The 23263-nt window shown below is 36.3% G+C and overlaps 1 protein-coding gene across 1 annotated transcript; it reads right to left on the reverse strand.

Annotated features, from left to right (window-relative positions):
- Positions 1–2490: 2490 nt before the first annotated feature.
- LOC126718610 (beta-glucosidase 12-like) lies at positions 2491–15466 on the reverse strand. The gene is made up of 13 exons (XM_050420911.1): positions 15276–15466; positions 15083–15152; positions 12744–12802; positions 12457–12532; positions 12250–12327; positions 12073–12160; positions 4762–5017; positions 4279–4394; positions 3828–4045; positions 3699–3730; positions 3196–3298; positions 2993–3101; positions 2491–2841 (listed from the first exon to the last, which is right to left on the reverse strand). Exons 1-13 carry the CDS (start codon positions 15429–15431, stop codon positions 2673–2675), a joined length of 1530 nt encoding a protein of 509 aa, XP_050276868.1. The 5' UTR covers positions 15432–15466; the 3' UTR covers positions 2491–2672.
- Positions 15467–23263: the final 7797 nt, after the last annotated feature.

Raw genomic sequence — 23263 nt, forward strand, 5'->3', positions numbered from 1 at the left:
TTTTTATCATCAGACCAAAATACCAATCAGTTTTTGGAGTAGGCGTGGATTGAACTCTAGATCTCTTATTTAACCATTAGAGACTTTGCCATATCTCAACATAAATCTAAATTTTCCCTTTCTTAAGTAAGTACATTGAAGTGGACCGAATTTGACTAAATAGGACCAAAGTGGACCGAATAAACTAAATTGGACCGGAATGGAATGAATGGACCTGAATGGAATGAAATTGACCAAAGTTGACCAAACAGGAAAAAATTGGACTAAAGTGAACTGAATCAAAGAAATGGACCGAATCAGGCCAAATGTTGAATGGTAATTAGAAAACATATCTCAGAAAATTAATAATAATTATTATAATAAAGTGATGTAAAACCATAATTTTTGATTCTATGTTCATGTTGAAAGTTTAAAAAAATAAAAATAAAAAATAAAAAAATAAAAAAAAAACCTTTACTAAGAGCTTTATTATCTCTCTCTCGTGAAGTTGATAAAAATGGCATATGGTTTTTATAGTAAGATTTGAACTGAACCCTACCTTAAATACTACATTAGCATATGGATATCAATACAGTAATGGAATGAGATTTTTTTTCGGGTAAGTATATACAAAAAAATAAATAAATTGTGTCTCTATTTTTTTAGAAGACAATAAATAAATGGTGTATTTTCCCAAAATGTTTGTATTACATTATTTTTTTATTATAAAGTTATAATTATTTTGAGAAAGAATCATGGTAGTGACAAATAATGGGCATATCATGATTGTCAAACGTCCACAACTCGCACATTAATACCTTCTCTACATCGGACTTGGTTTAGGTCTAGTGCACTGGACCCAGTTTGATGGTGACACGTGTCCAAAAGTGGACACGTGTCACCATTTCAACAGGTCTAGTGTCACTGGACACTAAACCTAAGCCTAACCCCTCTACATCAGTCTCTCATTTAAAAACAAAACTCAAAAAGTAACTTATGCTCTCCAACTTCTCTAATTTGGAATCCTTTTCATGAACTTATCCCTTGTTTTCTCTTTCAGAAAGAGAGAGCTTGCTCTAGTTCCTTGTGATGTCCTCCATCTTCTAAAAGCTAAACTCTTCCCAAGTCTCATGAAAGACAAACCCACGAGACCTACTAGCTAGTAAACCTATTACGTACCAGAGGTAACAGAAATTCCTTCTCAAAGAGATTCATAGAGAAAAAGAAACATAATTCTACCGCTTAGAAAGGGTGGAGACTCTAGCCTTCCTTATGGTGTCTAGTTCCAATACCAGCTATCATTTTCGTAATATAAATGATTTGTTTATAGGATCTACATTAGGTAGATGATTAATTAAAAAGTTAAAAATGTGGGACTTCGGTGCTTAAGTAACCATAGCACTCACACATTGTAAAGTCATGATTTCTAACTAGTCATTGTTGGCTTTATGTGGGTTTATTTGTAAGGGATGAGTGTAAGAGATTGGTGAAGAATCAAGAGTCAAAGAAGAATCAGTACAATTCGCGACTAGCTCTAGAGAAGCTCACAAGAAGAGTAACCCTCGAAAGGCCACATGTGAAACACATGACTAGAAGCTGAAGAGTCATGCCATGCTATCAAATTCGCGAGAAAGGCTATCTCGCAAGGTACCTGTGAAACTCTCTGTTTTGCAAAAAGAAAAAGTGTTTTACCAAATTCTTTACCCACACTATATATACCCTCATTATCCACGAAACATAAGGAGTGCTTTCAGAGAGAAAACCCTAGCAAAAACACTTAAGAGTTAGAGATTTTTATACCCACAATCATCTACACATTTTCTCTTGGTTTTCCTCTACACCTACCTCTCCATCTCTACATCCTTAAGAGGTTCTTAACCCAAACACTTACCTTACCCAATCTGAGTGTTGAGTGACTTGAGTTATGTTTTGGCGCCTTGGGGAAGCATTGGAATGAGTCATTAAGTGGTGGATGCAATCGAGCTAAATTGTGGGATCCAGAAAGCTAGTGAAGACAAGACTTCGAAAAGCCCAGTCGGTAACAGGAGCTTGAAATGCTCAAGTTCATACGGCTGACTAGGCTTGGAGGGTTTTTTTTTTATTCATGTATTCCAACTTATTCACTAATGGATTGATTTCAACTTGGAGGGTTGCGGAGAGGTTTTTCACTAAATTTTTCAATTTCCTCTTCGATAACACTTCTTGGTGTTATCTTATGTTTGCATCTCTCTTCTCTACTCTTTAAGCTTTTCTTTTACTATTCATTGTGGTTGAGTATGTCCTAGAGTAGTGTTATCAGTTTATTTCGCTTATTTACTCTTATTCCGCACTTTGATAAGTTAGAATAAAAGCAATCTAACCGTAATTTTAAAATTGGGGTCTGAACAAGCATTAGTGTTTTCACACTAATTGAGCTATAAATATTCCAGTGTAACAAATAATTCAAAAGTATCTAGGTAGGTATTCACACTCTTGAACATTTTCAAAACAAGTAAAAGATGGCAAAATTAATTCATTGAAAATCCAAATCAGTTGGAGTGCCCTCTTATTAAGTCATTATTTAACAATAATTTGAGACACGTACATAGATACTGATTACATAATTCAAAGTCCATACAAATGGAGAAGAAATTATTTTCAGTTTATTATTTGGAGAAGAAATTATTAGTTCATAATACAAGCATAGTCCGTGTCTACTTTTTGAGAAAATTCTTGAACCAATGGGCTGAATGTTTTGGGTGTCTTTTTAACCCATTTTTGTAGTCTACATAGTTGATTCCAAATCGAACGGTGTAACCTGAATTCCACTCAAAGTTGTCCAACAATGACCAGGCAAAATATCCCTTTACATTAACGCCATCCCTATACCATAGAAAAGAAATCAACACCAGTTAGATTTCTGCAGGAGAGAGAGAGAGAATCTATTTTATTTTAGATTGTTATATAATTATATTATTTAAAGAGTGTTTCATTGGTAAATCAAACTTTCTATTTGTTAATGTTAAGCACTTACTTCATAGCCCTAAGAAGGTACCAAAGATGGCTATGGTAATACTCAATTCTTTGGTTGTCAGCAAGGGCTTCCTCAAGTGACAAAGTGGCATTATTGAACTCATCAACTCCTATAAATATAGTTAGGAGAATTTAGCATCAAATGGAAACCTAATAATTTGGGATTATAAATATAAATAAAAAAAAGAAGTTAGAGGAAATTACCATTCTCGGTGATGTAAATTAGTGGATTATTGTACTTCCTCTTTGTGTAGAGCAAAAGATCTCGAATTCCTCTAGGATACACATGGAGCCAACTTGAAGCAGCCTGCAATTATTTAGAAATATTAACGTAACTACATAAGCCTCAATACGATGTGCTTTATTTTTAAATACAAGAAAAGAAAATATAAAGAAAAAAGTTTGGTTCCATACATGTTTGAAGCTATATTGCTCAACCCATGATGTCATAATTGAAGAGACTATCCATGTGTAATTTTAGTCGTATGAATTTTTTAATGAATCATGTGACTTGTTTAAATAATACACATGGATAGTCTTATAATTTTCCATGAACTGAATTGGAAAAGATAAATTCAAACATGTTTAGAGCCAAATTTTACTTGTCATATAAATTGAGTTGTATTGAGTTGGTAAAATTGATAGTTGAGGACCTTCATTAAACTAAAACAAAAATGTTGACATGTATTTAATTAGCTAGTGCATACCGGAGCACCAATGAGGATCCCATTGCGCAAAGCTGCGAAAACAAGAAAAAATATGTTCTAGTTAGTATTCTTATATTAGATACATAAGAAACTCATAAGCATGGCTTCAAATGTTGAATTTGTACTTACCAGTAAGATTAGCACTAGAATCTGTCGCGTAACTTGCTTTTACACCATTAGGTTGAGGTGCATAAGCTGCATAATAAGCAGTATAATAGTTTAATCCTATAAAATCAAATGATCCTTTTACTAACTTGGACTGCTCTTTGGTGAACTTGGGTAATCGGTCTTTAACGAGAGATCGCATGCTATGTGGATAGTCACCATTTGTCAATGGGTCCAAAAACCTGCAATAACAAAGGAATATTTAAAATTTATGCTAACTATTAATCTGTTAAATTTAACTTGAATAAATTTGTGCAAGCTATGTGGATGTAATAACTTTTGTATATTTATTAGAATTTAAAAAGAAATTATATTCTTTTTGGGATTTTTTTGTCGATAGAAATATTTAAGTTTGTCAAAGGACAAGGATTAAATTATATAAAATGTAAAATGAAAACCAGCAAGCAGAACTTACCATCCCAGCATGAAATCAAGGGCACGTTGTGCCGCATTCTGGTTGCCGTTCGCATTAGAGTATGGCACCATCCAGTGACACACTAATGTTATCCCTATAACACCTTTCTGTGCTGCCTGCATGTGAATTGTTAACATTTTTTGAGACACTCAGAGCTTATGCTTGAGATTTCTATATTTATCAAAGTATTTTGATAGATACATTAAAATTTTAACCTATGGTATCAATTTCATTATGATTGCTCATATCATCGACTAAGACACCATTTAAATTTTAGTGTAGGCAGGATTCAAATCTTAGATCTCTTATTTGATGGTTAGAGACTTTATTAGTTAATTTAACTAAACTTCACTTAATCATATTTAGAAATTGACATTCATGTGGTCTAAGAGATACTCATTATATCATGTGCAATGAGTATCTTTTTAGCGTAATAACATGGAAATATTTGGTTTCTTTATGTTAAAGTTTGATAAGTCAAACCTGATATTTTTGCTTGTACACTTTAACCGCGGCTGCATGAGCAAGCAGCTGGTGGTGTGTCACCAAATATGGCTCCGTTCCTGAATTCCCCCCAGTGCAATTTAGATTTTGCCAAGCAGAACATCGACCAGGTGCTAACTGCCCTGTTACATAACCACCATTGCTGAAGGTATGTGGCTCATTTAGTGTGATCCAGTGCTTTACCCGATCACCAAATTCCTTGAAGCAAAGTTCCGCATAGTCCCGAAAATCATCCCTAAATATTAGACGTGTATGTTAGAATAATCATTAAATAATTAAATTCATTTTTTTTCCTTAGTAGTTTAGCCTTTTGAGACAAATTATAATTTATTTATTTTATCATGGCATTGAGATTGAACCTATCTCTGCTTCAGTCTCTTATGTTATGCTCCACCCCACATTGTGCGGTTGTGCCCCACCTAAGAAAGGTGAGTCTAAGACAAAACGAGAGTGGAATTTTTTGTTTTTTGTTTTTTTGAGATAGACAGATAGCATGGGAAAGGGAGATGGAATTTGAATCATAAACATAAGATACCATAAAAGATGTCGTTAACATTTAGTTATTACTTAAACTCTAAGAGTGTTAAAATAATAGTTAAATAATTAAATTCACTTAGTATCCTTATGGGTCCTCAATATTTTTTCTTTTATCCTAATAATGGGAGTCATTTAAATATTAATTATGTAAGGTTGAATTTATTCAACCATCTAATTGGCTTTATTCCGTGCCAAATTTGCTTGTAATTCAGCATTTAGTAACCCTGTATTTAGGTGGGATTGTTGTAAGGGTAGTGAGTGAGATAGTGTGAAGATTGCTCAAGAGTGTGCAAGAAAACAGAGAGTCGCGGCTGGGACTCGCGGCTGGACTCGCGGCTTCAACCCGCCAGAAGATGCACACGTGCCAAGCATGCTGGAAGATGAACAGTCATGCTAGCTGGAGCACTACAGGACAAAACAGGACAACTGGCCATACGGTTAACTCGCGACTGGAACTTGCGACTTAGTCAAGCCGCGAGCCACCCCTGTTTTGGAAAAACCTGACGTTTCGCATTCCACTCCTCTTCAGTATAAATACCCTTTTAACCCACGATTGAAAGAGAGCTTCCAGAGAGAATTTTGAGAGAGAAACCCTAAAGAAAAACCAGATTGTTTCACCCACAATCTCTACCTTAGAGTCTCATCAAATTCCCTCACTCTCTTCCTCTCCATTGTCAAATCCTTGAGAGGCCTTTATACCAAACCTGGTTCTCACCATTATCATCTCTGTGAGACAGTCGTTTGGAGTTCTGGGAAGCAGTTAGGAAGGAGCCAATATTCATTGGTTGATGCTACGGTGTAGTAGCAGAATCCGGAAAGCTAGAAAAGAAAAAGGTTCGGCGCAACCTCGTTGGAGCAAGAAGCTTGGAGGGCTTAGGTGCATTGGGTAGATTAGGCTTGGAGGGTCTATTGCTGTCCTTGTATCCCAACTGTATTTTCTAGTGGATTGATTACCGCTTGGAGGGCGGCGGAGAGGTTTTTCGCCGAGGTCTTCGGTTTCCTCTTCGATAACATATCTGGTGTTATCGCTGTGTTTGCATCTTCCTTCCTCTCTATCTCTGCCTTTACATTATCTGCTGTGGTTTATTTTGTTGTGGCTTAGATAGTTGTTTAATCAATTCCATATTATAGCATATGTTAAGTTTCCGCACACTAGTTGTTTGACATATTGCTTGGGTTGGTTAAGTTGGTTTTTGGGGGTCTAAACGTTCAAAAGTGTTTTTGTACACGTTTTTGAACTTTCAATTGGTATCAGAGCGGGTACACTTGTTGTGGTTTAAATACCTAAGTGTGATCCTTGACCCCTTGTGTTTATTTGCCATGGATTGTGCTTTGTATGACTCTTTGCATGATTTGGTTGGTGATGAATGTAACATGCCACGTGTTTGTGAAAATGCCTCTATGAGTGTTAATCCTCATAAGTGTGATGACATGTTATTTGAATCTATGGGTGTTGTTGACAAACTCTTCAAGAAAAATGCTAAGAAGTTTCAAAAGAATTTGAGCAAGTTATTTTGTGAAAATGATGATTTGATTGCTAAGCTCAATGAATCCAACAAATTGGTTAAGAAATATAAAAAACTTGCTCAAATTTCTCTTGAAAAGCTGAAAGAGTTTGAATGTTTGAATATGGACTTGGATGCTAAACTTGTTTTGTCTAACAAACTTGTTGATGATCTTAAATGTGAAAATGAATCTCTTAAGATGCATGCCAAGTGTTTGATTGCTGAACCTATTGTTAAAAAGGATGATAATGTTTGTTGCAATCATGTTGTGGTACCCGATTTTGTGCCTAGTGTGTGTTCTACCTTAAAGGACAAATCGGTGTACCTTCCTCCACATAAAAGAAATCAAAAGGTGGAGAGAAAGGCTGTTAAGTCAAAGCCTTCGTTTAGGTCTCAACCTAAGGCTTTGGATGGATCTAAGTTTGTTCCAACTTGCCACCATTGTGGTGTGATTGCTCATATAAGACCTCAATGTCATAAGTTGAAGAGGGAACAAAACCATGTTGCTAGATCCATTCCCAAAAAGCCTAGTGGACCTAAACACATTATTTGTCACCATTGTGGTGCCTTTGGTCATCTAAGACCTCATTGCTCTAAGTTTCAAGCTCTTAAGAGAATCAAAAGAAAAGAGAAACTTGAGCTTTTTGGAAGTTGTGCTAAAAAGAGTAAACTGGATTTGAGTGAAAATAACATGTTGTTAAAGAAAATGTTTAATGCTCTTAACTCCTTGACTATGTGCATCTCCGGTTCTTATTCTTCCAACCCTCGTCTCGCTTCTCTTGAGACACTCATTCCAAACAATCATTCCGTTTGGATGAGGAAGGGTTCCTATGGTTGAGCTTTTGCTCTTTTGGTCCTTGATCTAATTCTTTCGATCTTTGTAGGACCCTTCATGCATTAAATGTCATATCTTCATGCATTTTGTGCATCTTGCATTTATTTGTATGCATTGTTTTGTTTTTGATCTTACTTTTATGTTTCTATTTTGTGTGAGTAAAAATCCAAAACCACATAAAAAGTGAAAAATTCAAAAAGTTTGATCGTATATGTTTGAGCACATATCACATGTGAGTTTGGCCTTGTACCTTTGTACAAATGGCTTTGTGCATTTTCGAGCTTAGCTTGTTATTTTTGCACTTATATCTTTGTGGGAAAAATCTTGACATCTTTGTGTGATTGTTGTAAATCGATCTTCAAGCTTGTCATGAACGATTTGTCAATAGTCATGTTGGTTTTGATACATGCGTAGACTTGTGCTTATATCTCTTCCCACTCTTTTATCTTTATTGCTTAAAGAGCTCAATAAATGTAAATCTCAAAATGAAAAGAGATAATGAGCTGCAAAAGCCGTCGCACATACTAGTATTCGACTAGGAAAAAGGGAAAGCGACTTATATGAAAATGTATGATGCCCAAAAAGCCAAAGGCTTGTTCATCAAATTGAAATATCAAAAATTTCAGGCATCAATCTCAAAAATGAGATGTATTGCTCAAAATGAGTTGTATTGATTCAAAATGATCAAATGATATGAATTGTAAGAAGCCAAATGAAAAGCTTCAATCTTATGTAATCATTTTCTTGTGGGAGGTCATATATGTTCACTTCTATAATTGAGATATACCACTTGACTTAGTACTAGTTGTGTATGACTTGATTGAATTGATCATTGAAGTTTCATTCTAGACTAAGAACTATTCCACACTTGATACACACACATAACACATTTGCCTTATGTTCAATGAATGTCTTATTCATTTGTTAGATTGTACTTGTCTAAATGTGATGTGTGTGTGCTCAATCTTATATGGATTAATCCAAAAAGATTTTTGATCATTTTATATGTTTTTGGAAGTGATTTTTATCACTTTTTGTGTTTATGTTTAGTGCTTACTTTGTTTTTCAATGTTTAAACATATTCTGAATTGAAAAACAGGTGTCAGAGTTTTTCGCGGCTCAGCTGGCGACTCGCCAGTCGCGAAACTCCAGTCGCGAGCTCATCCAGAAGCTTTTGGCGACTCACTCGCGGCTTGCTCGCGGCTCACTCGCGACTCGCGAAGATTTTCGCGGCTGAAACTCGCGGCTCGCGGCTGAAACTCGCGGCTTGCTCGCGACTGAACCTCGCGACTCGCCCAGTCGCGAAACGCCCAGAAACAGTTTTTTAAAGGGCTTTTTGTGGGAAACTTGTTTTAAACCTCTCCCATCCTCTCTAAAACCCCTCTTTCAATATTTTTACATCAAAACCCAACTAATTTGAATGGTTTTTCAATCCATTAACATCTCTAAGGTAATTATAAACTCTTTTCATTGATTTTGATCCTTAGATTATGTTTTGGAGAGTTTTGTGCTCTTGGTTGGGATTTTTATCATAGGGGTTGGGAAAACTTAATTTTTGCCAAATTTCTTCATGGGATTGGTTTCTTTTGTTGATTTGCATTGGATGTTAGCCTCTTGTGGCAGAAAGAACATGTATTAAGGGTAGATTTCATGATGTTCATGCATTGTTTCACATTATTGTTCATAGTGTGCATGTTAGGTGTTTGATAAAATGCCTCTTAGACATTTTCTCGCTTGTTTGGACTCCGATGAGTACCAAACTTTGGGGTTTCTCATGTTTCCTCTTTAGGAACATGTTTGGTTCATTGGTTGTGTATTTAACACACCTTGCCCCACATGTGCATTTTTCATGCATTGGTCATGCATTGCACTTAGCCACCTCTTACACACACCTTTGCTACCCTTGTCATGCATTGGTCTTGACCTTGCTGTTTCATCCTAGCATGTCATGCTTACCTTATGCTTTGTAGCATGTTACTTTGTCTTAGGTTTGAACTTCATTTTCTCATTCATCTTGCACCCCTCATGCATCATTAGCATTGTTCATACCTTCATCTCTTCCCCTCGTTTCTTCTTGACCCTTTGTCTATTCCTAACAAAAAGGGGGAGAGTATACTCTAGAGTATGTTTCGGAGTATTTTGTCATTTCTATATGACCCTTGTGCACATCCTTAGGGGGAGAAATTCTATTTCTCATGCACATTTGTAGGGGGAGAGATATTCCATAGGGGAGATGCATATACCAAGGGGGAGAAGACATTGTGTTAACTAGAAAACCTTGTTCTGTTTGTTTTCTTGTTGGCTTTATGGTGCTTTGTGTTATGCTTTGCTGTTCTCATTGCATCATGTTTGTGCTTTGGACATGCATATATCCCTATGTTATTATGCTTCATTGAATGCATGTTCAGATGATCATTTGCTTTGCTATGTGATCATTGTAGTCATTTCTATACTTGTTATATTATACTTGTCATTTATTACTTGCTTTACCTTGAGGATCTAATGTGTTTTGTGCAAGTGTTTCAGGTTACAAGTATATATGTTCCAAGTGCATCACAGCTTCTCATCATTTTGAAGGGGAGAAACTTTAAGCACTTTTAGTTTATATTGTTTAAGTTTTTATTCAATATAATGTGGTTTGTACCCATATGCTTTTGTAAGCTTTGAGGGTTTATGGTTTATGCATAGTTTGTAGGCCTTGTGGTATGTACCATGCTTAAGTGCAGCCTTTATGCTATGTGAAATCAGTATTTTAAATCTAAATGTTCTGCATTGTGGTTTATGTACTGTCACTCTTGTGCCCTTGTAGGATTGTTCCTAGATGCATATGCCATGGGTGCTATGCATTGGTTGAGTGTTGAGCATACAAGTGTCTTGCCTTGTGCTTGTTAACTTGTATGTCTTTGTGTTCATTCCAAGTGTGAATGAACACTGTGATCACTACTTTGTGGTGTTCACTTGGTTGATCAAGCCATGGTTTGTTCATTAACTCCATCTTATGCTTGATCTCTTTGTGCCTGTTTCATATGCATTAATAATTTTCTGCTTACAATGATCATGGTGTATTGTTGTGTTTCAGGAGTTTATGTTCATATGATTCAAGTGCTTCACAGCTTCTAGAATTAGGTGTGAGTGAGTTTTGATCAACTGTTCCCAACTCACATGTTAAGTCTAGAGTCTGTTTTAGGGTTTTGTCACGGAATAGCCAAAGGGGGAGATTGTAAGGTTGAATTTATTCAACCATCTAATTGGCTTTATTCCGTGCCAAATTTGCTTGTAATTCAGTATTTAGTAACCCTGTATTTAGGTGGGATTGTTGTAAGGGTAGTGAGTGAGATAGTGTGAAGATTGCTCAAGAGTGTGCAAGAAAACAGAGAGTCACGGCTGGGACTCGCGGCTGGACTCGCGGCTTCAACCCGCCAGAAGATGCACACGTGCCAAGCATGCTGGAAGATGAACAGTCATGCTAGCTGGAGCACTACAGGACAAAACAGGACAACTGGCCATACGGTTAACTCGCGACTGGAACTCGCGACTTAGTCAAGCCGCGAGGTCAAGCCGCGAGCCACCCCTGTTTTGGAAAAACCTGACGTTTCGCATTCCACTCCTCTTCAGTATAAATACCCTTTTAACCCACGATTGAAAGAGAGCTTCCAGAGAGAATTTTGAGAGAGAAACCCTAAAGAAAAACCAGATTGTTTCACCCACAATCTCTACCTTAGAGTCTCATCAAATTCCCTCACTCTCTTCCTCTCCATTGTCAAATCCTTGAGAGGCCTTTATACCAAACCTGGTTCTCACCATTATCATCTCTGTGAGACAGTCGTTTGGAGTTCTGGGAAGCAGTTAGGAAGGAGCCAATATTCATTGGTTGATGCTACGGTGTAGTAGCGGAATCCGGAAAGCTAGAAAAGAAAAAGGTTCGGCGCAACCTCGTTGGAGCAAGAAGCTTGGAGGGCTTAGGTGCATTGGGTAGATTAGGCTTGGAGGGTCTATTGCTGTCCTTGTATCCCAACTGTATTTTCTAGTGGATTGATTACCGCTTGGAGGGCGGCGGAGAGGTTTTTCGCCGAGGTCTTCGGTTTCCTCTTCGATAACATATCTGGTGTTATCGCTGTGTTTGCATCTTCCTTCCTCTCTATCTCTGCCTTTACATTATCTGCTGTGATTTATTTTGTTGTGGCTTAGATAGTTGTTTAATCAATTCCATATTATAGCATATGTTAAGTTTCCGCACACTAGTTGTTTGACATATTGCTTGGGTTGGTTAAGTTGGTTTTTGGGGGTCTAAACGTTCAAAAGTGTTTTTGTACACGTTTTTGAACTTTCAAATTATGATATGACAAATGTATGTAAAATGTCTACAAACGGATGGAGAAGAGGTGCAAATTATTTGGTGACTCAGTCACTTACACAATGTGGGGACTTAAGAAACCACCATACTCATCTTCTAAGGTTTGGGGAAGATCCCAGTGGAAAATTGTCACAAAGGGCTTTAAACCTGCATTCATTAATAGGAAAAATTAAATCATGGATTATAAAAGTAAAATAAGTTGATGATATGATGAAATTTTAAGATTGAATCTTGACCTTTTCCTAGAAGCTCGTTGATGAGGTTGTTGTAGTACTTGATTCCTTCTCTATTTACACCGCCACTAAGTTTTCCTTCTGAAATTAGACCCCATGATAAAATTGTTAGGAACATAGAAGGGAATAATTATATTGATTCAGGTCCCTAATGTATACTCAATTATACCTCATAAATCTCAAAGTAAATATTAGTGCAAATAATCTTACTTGGTAAAATTCGGGGCCATGAGATTGAGAACCTGTATGCATCTAAATTCATCTCCTTCATAATCCCTACATCTTCCTAAAACAAAAACAAAAAAATAATAATAATAATAAATAAATATTTACCAAAAATAGTTTAAGTTCCTTTCCGGTTTGTAATTATTAGTTTGGCTCAATATTTGGAATAATCAAATTTTGTAAGCAGGATGGGCCTTAAAACTTCAGAAAATTCCAAACACGTATGGGTGAGGCTTCATTTCATTTTATGTTTTGTTCATCCGTTTATGTACCTTGTAGCGATGATATTGATCCACAGCTACATCTCCATTACTTCCATCTGCTATCTTATCTGTAATTTCATCACAAATCTTATATTTAGAAGATGTAAATTTTGTTATGCCTTACTTTGAGCCACAAGTCAAACTCGATATGATCCTCTCTTTTTTTTCATAAACCAAAATTAATAAAACATAAAAAATAAAAATCACTTTAATATTGTATTTATCTTCCTTTCAATGCTAACAAGAGAACAAATACACATAAAATAAATAAAATAAATAAACAAAAGTTAAATAAAGCATAAATTCTTATATTTACACATTTATAGGTGAACCTTAAAAGTGTGAAAAAAAGAATTTATTAGTTTTTGTGAGAAAAACAAAACATAGGCAAAAAATAGGAAATAAAGAAACCTACAAACAGTGAAAATGTGAGATAGAATTAACATTTAACACAGACTCAGAAAAAAAAAATTAATTAATTAAATTATTTAAAAAATCCATTTGAAATAAAGTAGGCCGACTCATGTGATCCATTGGTCAGTTTCAAACTCTCATGAAATATGAAGCACGGATGCGTTTTCCTGTGCGAGTAGGGATACGGGACCCAGCAATTTTTGAAAGAGTCGGGTACGGGTGCAGCGGGATGCGGCAATTAAAAAATTTCTAAAAATATTTTTATTTATATTTTTAATATATTGCTAAACATACTTTTTCATATTATATAAATATATACCAAATTTTAGAGCAATAGACCAATAATAACTATTAACTAAATAAATGTTTAATTAACTGAGTTTAGGTTTTTTTTTAATATCAAAATAAAGTTAAACAACTAAATATTAACTTGCTTAAACCGATAAATTTTTATTCTTTTTTTTCTTTCTTATTTATTTATTTTTTCCCTTAATTACCCACTACATTAATTATTGAGTTTATGTGAAACATTAGCTATCTAGCATGTGTGCGAAGTGCAATACACATCCCAATAAAATAATTAAAACAAATAAATAAAATCTTTTGATCTATCAGATAGTAGAATAAAGAAGTAATAAATTTGTTTAAATATCTCCTCTAATTATTACCCTACCTACTCCCACAACCCATTTTACACACTTCTGCTTCTTTCTTTCTTTCTTTTTTTGGGGAAAGGTGACTGAAATTTCATTAAACGGAAAGAAAGAAAACAGTACAGCCAGCCAAAGCATAAACATGATACGCAGGAAAAAATCAGCAACAAAATAGACCACAAACAAGACCCTCTTGATTCCGAAAGCAGATAAGTATTTATTTAACTTGTTTTCTCTTTCGTTTTCTCTCTGTCTCACACACAAGCACTCTCTCACATCCCCCCCTTTTTTTTTTTTTTTTTTTTTTAATTTCGGCCTAAATCGGCCGGTTCGGCGCCGGTATCGGTGTGTTTCGGCGGTTTCGCCCGATACGGCCCGATTCGGCGGGAATCGGCCCGAGTCTGAGACGAGTCGGCGCGAGTCGGAAAAAAAAAACTGGACGCGGCACCGACGCGCAGGCAGCGGCGTCGCCGCGTCGGACGCGGGTGCGGCGGCTGTTTTGTCGCGTCCGTGCATCCCAGCTCATGAGTCCAAAAATTCTTATCCATGCTCTTTTTTTTTTTATCGGGTTAGTGTCAATTTTGTCCGGTCCAAAAAAATTTGGTTCAACGGAGAATCTATTTGCTGAAACCACATGGTTTGATTTCTGTAAATCTATTTCTCCTTAAAAGTTAAAGCTTTTTTATTTTAGCAAAAACATATAAAACAAAAAACAATTTGGCCCCATGGACTCACCATCCATGTGACACCTAACTTTTTCAAAAATTGAAGAAATCTTGTGCATGTTGTCTCTGTATTCACCCACTTAATCTTTACTCTTATATAACGTGAAAGTGTAGGGCTGTTTGAGCAATAACTAGACTTGTTACGGGTCATAAAGACTTTCCTTCCATAATCCTACTCTTACAAATGAGTGAAATGACTATATTGTGGCAATTATATGATGGCGAAAGTGTTTGGTTAGTCATGGTAAATAAATAGTATCTAGAGATGAGGAAGGAAGCTAAAAGAACAACATAATTTTTCAATGATGTTAACTGTTAAGTGACTTTTGTGTAAGGGAGAAAATTCAATATTTTTGAAAAAAAAAATTAGTAATACTTGGCGTTAATTCAAACCTCAGAATAATTTCTGTATTTTACTCAAAAAAATGAAATGAACTTATTTATCACTGTATGAATCCATACAAAATGCACTGAACTCGAGACTTTTAAGTTAAGTCATGAGTTGTGCGTAACTTTTAGAGATAGAGGGTAAGCATATGTGGAGAGAGAGAGAGACCTGGATATTTATGGGTGTAAGTATCCCATATACTTGGTCCTTTACCTCCTTCCTTTGCTGCACCTTCATACTGAAATTTAAACACACGATGGCATACATGCGTTATGCATGATATCTCAGACTCTCAGGACTGGACACTTGAAGCAAAACTCCATTAGATATTATACAAACATGTGCAAAACCAAGGACTTACCTGGTAAGAAGCCGACGCTGTCCCAAAAATGAAACCGGCCGGAAAACTGTTCCGGTTGAGTGAAGCAGTGACATTTCTTGGTGCAACAGCAATGCTATGACTCAAAGAGCCAAGCAGAAGTAGGAAGCCTAAGAGTTTATAGCCTTGAAACTCCATAACTGATATCTTGGTTATTCTGGGTACCACCTTATAGCCTTTTATAGAGTAGCAATATATTATCGGATTGATTACGGAACTGGAAAAAGAAAATAAAAAAGAAAAAAGAAACCAGGAAAAGGACAGGCGATTGATCACGTTTTGCACTCTTTTTTTTTTTTTTTTTTTCCTATGCGTGAAAGTAACTTTACATGGTTCACCGTACAGAGTCAAAATTATTGTTTATGGACGGTGTTTACAATACTATTTAAGTAAAAAATATTAAAAATGGGTTCTATGGTACTATTTATATATTTAAAAATTATTTTGCTATAATATTTTTAGCTTTCAGTTTCAACAATAATAAGTTCAATCTAAACGGACCCAAAATCATTGTCAATGAATAACCTCCCATTTATCTTCTCAAAAAACTCAAAAAGAAAAAAAAATGAGGTAAATTATAATTTATCTACATGTAGTTTAGTTGAATTTTAAGTTCTTTAGTTCAATTAGATTTCTATAACCTACATCTGTTAAAAATAGAGCTAAATGTGCAATTTTACTCCATTTTTATATTTCTCTCCAAAAATATTAAAAAAAATAAAAATATAAATACAAGATCAAAAACTATTCATCGGAACATTTGCATACATTATGGAATTTCAAACTACAAGTAGGTAACTTAAATTTTTGTCAAATTTTAGATAGATAAAGTGTCAAATTTTAAACCATAAGTAGGCAACTTAAATTTCAATCAAATCAAATGAGTGGAAGTTGTAATTTAACAAAAAAAAAATATACATTAAATTCTTTCAATGTAACTAAAAATAATAATACAATTAAAAATTAAAATGGTTTTTTTTTTTGTTAACAATGTCTTAATGAAGTTTATTTGTAGAGCATTTTATACAAGCATGGTTCAGAATTTCTTTTTTTAGAGAATTGTGTACAGAATTTAATAGATAAATAAAATATTAAATATACTGTGAATTTTTTTTTTATTCAGAAATATAAAGTGAATTGATCTTTATACACTCGCAGTACTGGACCTCACTTGTCAGATTGAAATCATATCTTATTATTATTTCAACCTCATAATGATTTGATCTTATAATATATATAGCAAGGTGTGTGCACTGTACTAGGGGTCCATATAGAGTAGATACCTACAAATAGGGGGAAATTTTTCTAACTAGCATTAATTTTTTTAGGGGTCCGGTTAATGTGTGTCCTTAGGACACACATTAAGTTTTTTATTTTTGAAAATATTTTCTTAGGAATTGAAAAAATTGTCATTACTTTTTCAATTCTTGAGAAAAATTTTTCCAAAAATGAAAATTAATGTGTGCCTTAGGGCACACATTAGTAAAATCCTTTTTATAGTTATTGAGACTTGAGTTTGGTGACCAACTCAAGGAGTTCTAGTGCTAATGTAAAACAATTTATTCACGTGAAATTCGAGTCTTTTAAACTCAAGTTGTATAGAAGTAGATCTGAAGAAGGAAAAAAAAGAAGAATAGAGGACCAAATTTAGAAGAACAGAGGACCATATCTGGAAGGAAGAAGAAGAAGAACCAAATCCAAAAGGGTAAAAAAGAAGAAGAAGAACAGATGACCAAATTTGGAAGGAAGAAGAAGAAGAGGAACAGATGTATGTAGAGAATGGTGGAACTCGAGTTCCACATAGAATTTTTTTTTCCATGTCAGATTGCCATCTTGTAACTCGAGTCTCAAAAACTCAAATTCCATCTTTGAACTCGAGTTTTAGGCATTTGAAATACTAATTTACTAAATAATTTTGCAAACTTGACAACTAACTAAAATGTTACAAAAATAATGCTAAATGCACCCAAAAAAAAATCCAACAAACATTTTGAAGAAATTAAAGGGCATCTTTAGTTTTAAGCTGCCCTTTTGTGTATCCAAAGAGCCTCTCACTCCTCCCACGTTGATCCATCTTCTGCTGTCGGTGGGACTTTTTTCTTTATTAATTTAAAATTTTACAACATCCATGAGCCGATTAAAAAATTAGATAAAATAATAGGCTTTGTCAGCACACTAGATCCACACAAAGCTCAGCTGACAGGGTTCAAACTCTTAAGGGATTTCTTGTCTGCTCAATCCACGACTGATTTTCTGTTGCAAAGAGAGAGATATATATAATTTTTGGCCATTAATAAAGATAGATATTTTTTTCATAATTCTCTTAGTTTAATGAACAAGATAGCAATCCTTGGTTTAATTTTAATAGTTTAATGAACAAGTTGCCAATATGACAATCTTTCTTTGCAACACATGTTTGTTGGGTTTATGGAGTCAATCTATATGAACGAGTTCATTTGCCAATAGTCCAGTTGATTAATGCATCATCGAAGTTTGATTGAATTCATTCTTAAAATAAATACCCAATTAAAACGATGGGTGCAAACTAAAAACCAAAGAATAACTTAATTAGTTTATTATTTCCTCCTACCTATTTGTATAAAATTAACATTGCAAAGACTTACAATGAACCAGCTTAATCAAAGCACGTGTGTCATAGAAAAATTGGCAAAACTGGCATCTGAGTCTATGCGTATATATCTCTTCCATCACTCACGACTCAAAAAGTCCAACGGGAAAGTCTTGTTTACTAAAAATATGGATAAGCTAGCATTGGGTACCCACTGAAATTTCTAAAACTTTGCTGGGAGAAACACTCATGTTTATCCAGTCAAAACCTTCATGAATGGATATATATAGTTTAAACTTTAAACAAATTGTGTAGGGCATGAGATATATATCGACTCGTGAACAATGAGTTGTACATGAGCTATCTACCACTAAGGAATTATGCTCGTCTTTTTTTCCTTTTCTTTTTTCCTTTTTTCCTTCTCTTTTGAGACACAGCCAATTTGACAAAACTTTGCACACCGACAAAGTTTTTAGCCATTTGAATTCAAGTAAGTACTATACTATTATTTCATGTAAAAAAAAAAAGCTGCTATATTTTACAAAGGTTTTGAAACCGGATCGGACCGGACCATACGGTCCGACCGGAAAACCTCGAACTATTTTTTTTGCAATCAAGAATCGCTCGCGCAAAAAAAACAAGGATCCGTGCGAACCGCGGTTGGATCTTACGGTTCCGAGAACTGTGATTAGATCGCTTCTCACAGTTCCTTACTTCCCTTTGAATCTGAACTTTAAAAAAAAAAAAAAAAAAACATTTTCTACAAGGTTACAGAAGTAGATCTCCATTATTGTAGCTTCAAACATGTTGTTAGATGTTGAGACTTGAGATCACATCATAGTTTCTTCTCATTCTTCTTCTTTATATCGCTCTCTCTTGTTCTTTCTCTGTCTCAGTATTCTTCATTTTCTCTTCTCTCTTGTTATTTCTTGGGGAAAAATAGGTAACTAGCATTAATTTCCTAACTATCTAGTTAGTAGTTAGGGTTTTAAAACTATTTTTTTTTATAGCATCTCGAGTCTTTTAAACTCGATTTTGGGCAATAACTCGAGCATAAAACACTCGATTTCTATGCTCTAATTTCTTCCAACGTGGCATAGATTTCCACGTGGGTAGACAGAAATCGAGTCTCTAAGACTCGATTTCTAAGGGTTATACATAAAACCAAGTCAGTGAGGAACCAGAACATCAGGGAAGAAAGCAGAGAGAAAAAAAAAAAAAAAAAAAACCAGAAACAGAGAGAACATCAGGGAAGAAACAGAGAGAGAACGGAGTGGGTCGCGCGAGCCCAGGCAGAGCGGCACTTGGGTCGCGCGAGCCCAGGGGAGACCCAGGCAGCGCGCGGCCTGGGTCTCGCAAGCCCAGGCGAGACCCAGGCAGCGCGACGCCTGGGTCTCGCGTGCTTGGGTCTCGCGAGACCCAGGCCGCGCGTTGCCTGGGTCTCGCCTGGTCTCGCGAGACCCAGGCCGCACGCTGCCTGGGTCTCCCCTGGGCTCGCGCGACCCAGGCGCCGCGCTGCCTGGGCTCGCGCGACCCACTCCGATCTCTCTCTGTTTCTGTTTTTTTTTTTTTTTTTTTCTCTCTCTGACCCAGGCCGCGCGCTGCCTGGGTCTCCCCTGGGCTCGCGCGACCCACTCCGATCTCTCTCTGTTTCTGTTTTTTTTTTTTTTTTCTCTCTGCTTTCTTCCCTGATGTTCTGGTTCCTCACTGATTTGGTTTTACGTATAACCCTTAGAAATCGAGTCTCTAAGACTCGATTTTTGTCTACCCACGTGGGAATCTATGCCACGTTGGAAGAAATTAGAGCATAGAAATCGAGTGTTTTATGCTCGAGTTATTGCCCAAAATCAAGTGTAAAAGACTCGAGATGCTATATAAAAAAATAGTTTTGAAACCTTAACTACTAACTAGATAGTTAGGAAATTAATGCTAGTTACCTATTTTTCCCTATTTCTTGTTTTTGCCTTTTCATTTACTCAACCTGACTGTCAACCACAGGCTATATCTTTGGGCTTCGATTTTAATCTGGTGGACAAAACAAATGTTTTCCTTTCTCACTCTTCTAGGCTTCTAGCTTTAGTTTATATTTTATTTTTAAAATTTCATGGGGGAATGGGCAAAGTACCAGATCCTTGGGTCTCTCAACAAAAGTTATTGGGAGACAAACTAGTAACCAAATTGGCGGAACTATTTTAGGTAATTTGGAACTATTTGATTATTTCATGGGGAATGTCTTTTAACTTTTTTTTTTTTTCCAAATAACTTTATGGGAAATGTCTATTAACTTTTATATTAGGTTCTATAAAAATAAAATAAAAAAATTTATTGGATTGAATAGTCAACTATTTGGAACTATTTTAGGTAATTTTTCAATTTTTATTAATTTAATATATTTATTTATATTTAAATTAATTATGACATCATCACGGTTCAACTTCGGTCCGATTTTAAAAACCTTAAACATTTTCCTTTTACGGTTCATTGAACGGTCTGGATCTGAAAACCTTGTATTTTACATAATTATTCAATAATTTGTTAAAATTGGAAGTTGTGGCTGTGGTGATGTAAACAATCATCTTTTTTTTGAAAATGGACTGGGTGTCTTTCAATTAATCAAAAACAGAATCGTCCAAATACAAAGCCTCAAGGGCCGGGTGGGGTTGTTCTTCCAACCAAACATGTTCCTCACTTACAAATTTTGCAAACCGGGCCAAGGAATGAGCCACACCGTTAGCAGTACGTCTAACACAGCTAGCTGAAAGCCTACGGAACTTCAACGCCAGGCAGCGAGCATCCTCATAAATATTTCCCAGCATGGAATAATCAGGTTTTGTGGCTGTCAAACCCCTTATAACAGTGGCGTTATCTCCCTCGACAACCACCTCTTGAAATCCAGTTTCCACAGCAAACTCCAAGGCTTTCCGACACGCCAAAACCTCTGCTTCTTCGCTGTTGGATACCAGAGGACCCTTCGCTGACAGCGCTGCCATCACAGCCCCTCTGTTGTTCCTTATAACAGCTCCAAAGCCCGTCGATTTTGTATCCGGAAAAACTGCCGCATCAAAATTTAGCTTATACAAATTTCCTGAAGGTGGACTCCATGTCTGCATAACAACTGGATTTGTATGGACAGCCAGCTGGACTTGTGAAGCTTTAAACTCACCAAGCAAATCTGATGCCCGTGAGTTTAGTCTTGAAGGATCCTGGACTTTCCCTCCATGCACCACCGTGTTTCTGTGGTTCCATATTAACCAGCAGTGGACCCAAAATAGCTCTAACTCTTCCTCAGACAGTCTATGGAGTAAGTCTTCTATCAGCTGCATGAAATCCCTATGTGCCGTGCCTACTTTCTGCAGTCTACGGGGACCACCTGCCCACACGTCTTGTGCTGCTCCGCATTCCCAAAGCACATGGAGAACTGATTCTGGGACCTGGTTACATCGTTCACAGTAGGCATCCGGGACTACTTTCCTGCGAAATAAATTCTCACGTGTAGGCAAAATGTTTTGGCAAGCTCTCCATGCAAACACTCGGATTTTATTTGGCACTTTCATCTTCCAAACTTTTGTCCAAACCTGAGATCCTTCCTCCAATTTTGAGCACTCCCCCATATCCTTTTCTTGCTTTTGAATTAATTGGGCAATGTGGTACCCCGAACGCACCATGTACTCCCCATTCTTGGTGTAGAACCATATCATAACATCTGAAACCAATCTGTGGCTCAACTGAATGCGAAGGATGGCTTCTGCATCCTCACTATGGAATGCATCCATAATGAGTTCCAGGTCCCAAGTCTTAACCCGCCAGTCTATGAGCTCGGAAACTCTCCATTCCCACTCATCCACACGTGGTGGATGGAGTACTTTGTGTGTAGGATGGTTAGGAATCCAGCGGTCCTTGGTGACCCGAATAGAAGACCCATTTCCCACCCTCCAACAGCCCACCTTTCCTTAATATAGGTTGAGCTGCTAATAAGCTCTTCCATATATAAGAACTATTTGGGATGTCTGTAGCTTCAAGGAATGTACCATGTGGAAAGTATTTCGCCTTAAAGCACTTATATACCAAAGACTCCTGTTGTTGTAGCAATCTCCATCCTTGCTTGGCCAACATAGCTAGATTGAAATTGTGCAAATCTCGAAATCCCATTCCACCCTCCTTTTTTGATTGTGCTAGCACACTCCACTTCTTCCAATCGATCTTCCTTTCGTTGTCAATTTGCCCCCACCAAAACCGAGCACACATAGCATTAAGTTCTTCACAAAGTTTCATCGGTAGTTGAAAAACCCCCATAGTGTAAGTGGGGATGGATTGAGCTACCGCTTTGATCAGAATCTCCTTACCGGCTCTTGATAGTATTTTACCCTTCCACCCTTCGATTTTTTTCCACACTCTATCTTTTATAAATGAGAAGGTTTGGTATTTCGACCGACCAACCAAGGTAGGTAAGCCCAAATAGGAGTCAAATCTTTCCACCTCCTTAACCCCCAATAAATCTTTTATCCCTTGTCTTCGTTCCTCCTTCACATTGCTACTGAAATAGATTGATGATTTTTCAAGATTAATACATTGTCCAGAAGAGACAGCATATAATTGTAATACCTCTGAGATAGTTTGCACTTCATCCTGAGTTGCTTGGCAAAACAAAAGCGAGTCATCAGCAAATAGAAGATGAGAGATGGGTGGAGCCCTTCTACATACTGAAGCCCCATGAATCTGCCCCTCCCTTTCAGCTTTATCAAGTAAGGATGTAAAGCCCTCAGCACATAATAGGAACAAGTATGGAGATAATGGGTCACCCTGTCGAATCCCTCTAGATGGAATAATATTTCCATAAGCTTTTCCATTGATGCGAACCGAGAAGCTAGGTGTAGTTACACAACTCATAACTCGATCAATCGATTTTTCAGGAAAACCCAGCTTGGTCATGATACCCCTGAGAAAGGACCATTCAACACGGTCATATGCCTTACTGACATCCAACTTCAGCGCTAAGGAGCCTTTTTTCCCACTTTTTCTGCAATGCATGGCATGAAGTGTCTCATAAGCCACAAGGACATTATCAGTGATGAGACGTCCAGAAACAAAAGCACTTTGGGAAACAGATATCACTTAGGGGAGGATCAGCTTCAACCTGTTAGCCAACACTTTTGAAATAATTTTGTAAATAACATTATAAAGACTGGTAGGCCGGTAAACAATCATCTTTACATATACCAATCACTAGCATAACATTTATTATTATTTTTTAATGATTTATGTCAATATTTTTTAAAGTGTCATTGGACTTATTCAATTGGAATTAATTAGCTTCCTTATTTGGAAAATTATAAAAATTTCTCTTAGGGTTTTTTTTTTTTTTTTTTTTTTTTTTTTTTTTTTTTTTTTTTTTTTATGAAAT

The sequence above is a fragment of the Quercus robur genome, chromosome 1, assembly GCF_932294415.1.
Source record: "Quercus robur chromosome 1, dhQueRobu3.1, whole genome shotgun sequence".
In the NCBI taxonomy this organism is placed as follows: Eukaryota; Viridiplantae; Streptophyta; class Magnoliopsida; order Fagales; family Fagaceae; genus Quercus; species Quercus robur.